The sequence below is a fragment of the Mandrillus leucophaeus genome, unplaced genomic scaffold, assembly GCF_000951045.1.
Source record: "Mandrillus leucophaeus isolate KB7577 unplaced genomic scaffold, Mleu.le_1.0 Scaffold161, whole genome shotgun sequence".
Lineage (NCBI taxonomy): Eukaryota > Metazoa > Chordata > Mammalia > Primates > Cercopithecidae > Mandrillus > Mandrillus leucophaeus.
The window spans coordinates 41,886-46,197 of NW_012101599.1; the positions used below are offsets into that span (position 1 = coordinate 41,886).

Consider the following 4,312-nt stretch of genomic DNA (forward strand, 5'->3'; position numbering starts at 1 on the left):
AGTCAAATCACAATACAATATGATCAGGGAAACAGAACTTTCAAAACTTTGAGAGATTTTATCTGTCCAAATAGATGTAGAGGTAAAGCTCTTACTATGGGGTGGTGTCTGGGTTAGATATCAGAGTATAAATGCAATTTTCTTTTTCCAAGATTTTAATTCAGTCAAAATTTTTAGCATTTAATTTTATGCTTTGAGTTTGTTGTAATTCAGAGAAAGGCTTTTCCAATTCTGATATTCTTAAAAATTCTCTAGAGAGAGAGAGAGTGTGTGTGCGTGCGTGTGTGTGTGTGTTTACTTTTATGGATCCATTGACTTCAAATAAACTTTTGAACTTTTTGAAATGTATGTTCTCTAAGGTTCAAGGTTTTGCTTCAACTTTTTTTCCAGTTGGATATCCACTTATAGCAACTTTTAATTGCATGAATGTACAGGTTGTTCTCTCACTTCAGAAATAACCCTGATATGTTATTTTATTGAATACTAGTTAAAAGTTTGTTTTGTTTTATTTAGGATTCTCAAAGTTATCAAAAAAGCTATCTAAAGCAAGCACAGCATCAAATAAAGGAAATGAAGCAGATGCATCCAAGTGAGGAAGCTAAAGAGAGTCATTCCATTGGAAAGCAGAACTCTTTAGAGGAGAGAATACGTCAACAAGAACTTGAAAATCTCTTGTTTGAACAACAACTAAAGGATGCTTATAAGGAAGGCAATAATGAAGAGATAGTCATTAATATCCAAGAAGACTGTCTTGATAATGGAAAGGAAGATCTTCTTCTAGAAGAAAAAAATAAGGAATTAATGAATGAATATAATTATTTGAAAGAAAAACTGTTTCAGTATGAGAAAGAAGCAGCAGAAGAAGTAAGTATGAAAAAAACTATGTTTAAACTTCTGGAAAGAAAATTTAAACATTTCATTCTGGCTATATGTTTAACCTAGTTAAATATAAAAATAAATAGATGAAAATGTGTTTACTATACTGTATAATTCCATTTGTATTAATCATCCAGGAAATACATGTATAGGAACAGAAAGAAGATTAATGTTTGTGTAGGCCTGGGGCTGGAAATGGGTGGTGACTGCTAATGAGCATGAGGGATTGTCCTGCAGTGATGAAAATGTTCTAAAGTTGAATTGTAGAGATGGTTGCACGACACAGTAAAGTTACTAAAAATCTTTGAACTGCTTGTTAAAATAGATAAATTCTATAAATCATATTTCAACAAAACTGTTTTAATAAAAAACCAAAAAAATGTGTTTACTGTATCAGCTTGGAAACATACTTACATACTTTGTTTCCAAAAAATAAAAAATAGAGCTGAGAGATGCTTAACTTTGAGTAAAGACATCATGTCACCTATGAAATTTTAGTAGATACAGAGCAATGTTGATAAGGTATATAGTCTTATACTGCAGAAATAATAAATTTAATGTCTTTTTGTTGCCACATTTTAAGACCATAATGAAGCAGGTAAATGGAAATGCTTGTACCTGAAATATGTATTTTGAAATTAAGATTCAATTAAGTGAGCTGCTTTGACATTTAATTCTAGATTTCCCAGATGAACTGAAGTGTGTTGCTGTGTCTTGTGATGCTTTTCCTTCAGTGGCTCTCTCTTTTATGTATTTTAGTTGTTATAACTTTGTTTTGATTCGTACCAATGTGACTTAAGTCTGAAAATAGGTCAGTCTCACATTATGCATTTTTCTGACCACTTAGAATTTTAAAGACATCTACTTGCTATAAAATCACAATTTGGAATAAATGTGGTAAATTTTAGCCAAAAAAATTTTGATGTAATGTTCCCACTGGTAGGTATTTATAATTTACTGTCAATATTTTTATGAATAATTAGCTCATAATTTACATTTTAAGTCTCAATGACTATCATTTGGACATAACTCTTTCCAGTACAAAGATACTTGTAACTGTCTGTGATTTATGAGTTTGACATTGAATCCCCATTTTCAGACTAAGGAGGGGTGGCAGAGTTAACGGAGAGTGGGATCGAAGTGAGTACGGGACACAGATGTAGGAGCTGAGGTCAGGGAGGGAGTTAGAGGCCATGTTACCTAGGGCCTTGAAGGCCGTTGGAAATTTAATTTTATTCTGAGATAGGAATCTGTTGGAAGGATTTCAACAGGCAACTGAATATGTGAGGAACTCAGGTTGAGTTGAGGGTCTAAGGTGAATGAATAGCGGGCTGAATCCATCTGTCATGTAAGAGAATAACGATTTGGCAGGAAGATAACACCTTCTGTGTCCCTCACTGAATTCCGTAATAAAGAAGAATGTGTACATATGAGGAAAAGAAAGTGAATCTGTATGTGTGGTAATAATTTTCAAAGTATGTATACTAAGTTAAATATTATTAACATATTTAATAATAAGACACTTTATAAAATTAGTAACAAAAATATTTTATTAGGTGATTGTGAGACAACTTCAAGAAGAACTGGCCAATCACCTTAAATTTCCTATGTCAGATTCTCCACTGGAAGGTACATCACATTGTCACATTAATTTGGATGAGACACGGGCTTCAAAGAAGAAATTATTTCAAGTAGGAAGTCAAGTATGTGTGGAATTTAACATGTAGACAGTTAATCTGTAGCTGGTTGGATAATATAAAGTCTTTTAGGATACTAATTTCAGTGGACCACCTGATTGTATATTTTCATTATAATTATCACCATTTTATTATCTTTATAGCGTACTTATTTCTTCAACTCTGGCTCTTGTTCTACCATTCTGAAAAATAGTTGCATATGTTTTCTCTTACAATATTTACTCTTGGGAAAGTTGAGAATGATACAATATTCCTCACAGAAAATTGACTTTTTTTCCTGTTAAACAGTATTTTTAGATAATTTCCTTATTGCCTTGGTGAGGCAAGCCAGATTAAGTCAGAGGAGAATGTTTAAAGGAATGTTCCAGAAAGTTGTCTCATTTCTTCACTTTTGTGAATGGGCACAGAAGCTGTGCCTATTCATTTCATGGATTCTAGGTTAACTTGTACAGAAAGGTCATCATACTGTTCTTTGAAATGCACACGTTTTAGGTTAATTTACAAACTATTTGAAAAGTTAGGCATTGCCTTCATCTTCATTTCATTTAAAATATACTGTAATGGCATAGAAATACTCAGATCTGATAGAGTATGTACATCCAAAATAGAGAGCTGAGAAAATTTTCTTGATCCTACCATAGGATTTTAAAAACAGTTTCACTGAGAGATAATTCACATGTCAGACAGTTCAACCATTTAAAATGTACGACTCAGTGTCTGTTAGTATATTCACAGCATTGTGTAATCATCAGCACAATCAATGCTAGAACATTTTCACCACTCTGAAAAGCAACCCCACATCTCTTAGCCATGACTGCAACCCCTCTCCATGTCTCTCCACCTACCCCAGTTGTAGGCAACCACCATCCCGTTTTGTCTCCATAGATTTGCATGGTCTGCATATTTTATATACATAGAGTCATACAATATGAAGTCCTTTCTGACTGGCTGTTTTCACTTAGCAGAATGTTTTCAGAATTTTATCCATGTTGTATCACGTATCAGTAGTTTCTTCCTTCTTATTGTCTAATAATAGTCTATTTCATGGCTACACCAGTTTTCCATTCATTCGTCAGCTGATGGACCTTTAGGTTGTTTCCACTTTTTGGCTATTATGAAAACAGCTGTTGTGAACATTCATTTACAGGTTATTGTATGGATGTATGTTTTTATTTCTCTGCCATTGGACTTTATCCTAGCGTTAATTGGGCAGATGTCAGCCCCAGTTTTACCCATGCTGTCCTTCCTGCCTTCTCAGTTCCTGTTCATCTAGCCTCATTCATTCAGACCTGGCAGGCAATTTCCTCTTCAGGAATCTTTCTCTGGCTGTTCTGACTCTCACTGACCTTATATCTCAGCACCCGTTGCCCAGTCTGCAGAATAACTTAGCCCTTAATTTGACATGGCTTTTATTTTTAATGGAAGATAATTTTGTCTCGTCATAAATTTGCTTAAAGGGAAAATAATATCTGACATGCATGTCACCTATCCTTGTATAAATTGAAAATATTTTAGCTTGGCATCTTTTAGCATAGAACAAAATATACCATACCAATGATTTCTTCTTTGAGACATTAACACAGTAAGTCTTTTATTCTAAGTGTATTTTTAGCAATTAAATATGAAATTAAAACCAATTAGTCTAATAGAGGAGAATTGTTCAATCAAATGCTCATGTTTTTCTCAGTATGAAAAAAGAATCTAAATTTGCCTTCCTTCACTATGTAGCCAAAACTGTA

General features: G+C 33.4%; 1 protein-coding gene across 1 annotated transcript in view; it reads left to right on the forward strand.

Moving 5' to 3' along the window:
* The window catches only part of LOC105536610 (ankyrin repeat domain-containing protein 18B-like), a gene marked incomplete at its 5' end in the record, with an annotated part of 69,017 nt that overhangs the window by 27,048 nt on the left and 37,657 nt on the right, over window positions 1-4,312 (forward strand). Inside the window, 3 exons of the mRNA XM_011976014.1 lie at window positions 56-82; window positions 547-864; window positions 2,433-2,579. Coding sequence (XP_011831404.1) covers window positions 56-82; window positions 547-864; window positions 2,433-2,579 — 492 coding nt within the window. The remainder of the gene's footprint in view (window positions 1-55; window positions 83-546; window positions 865-2,432; window positions 2,580-4,312) is intronic.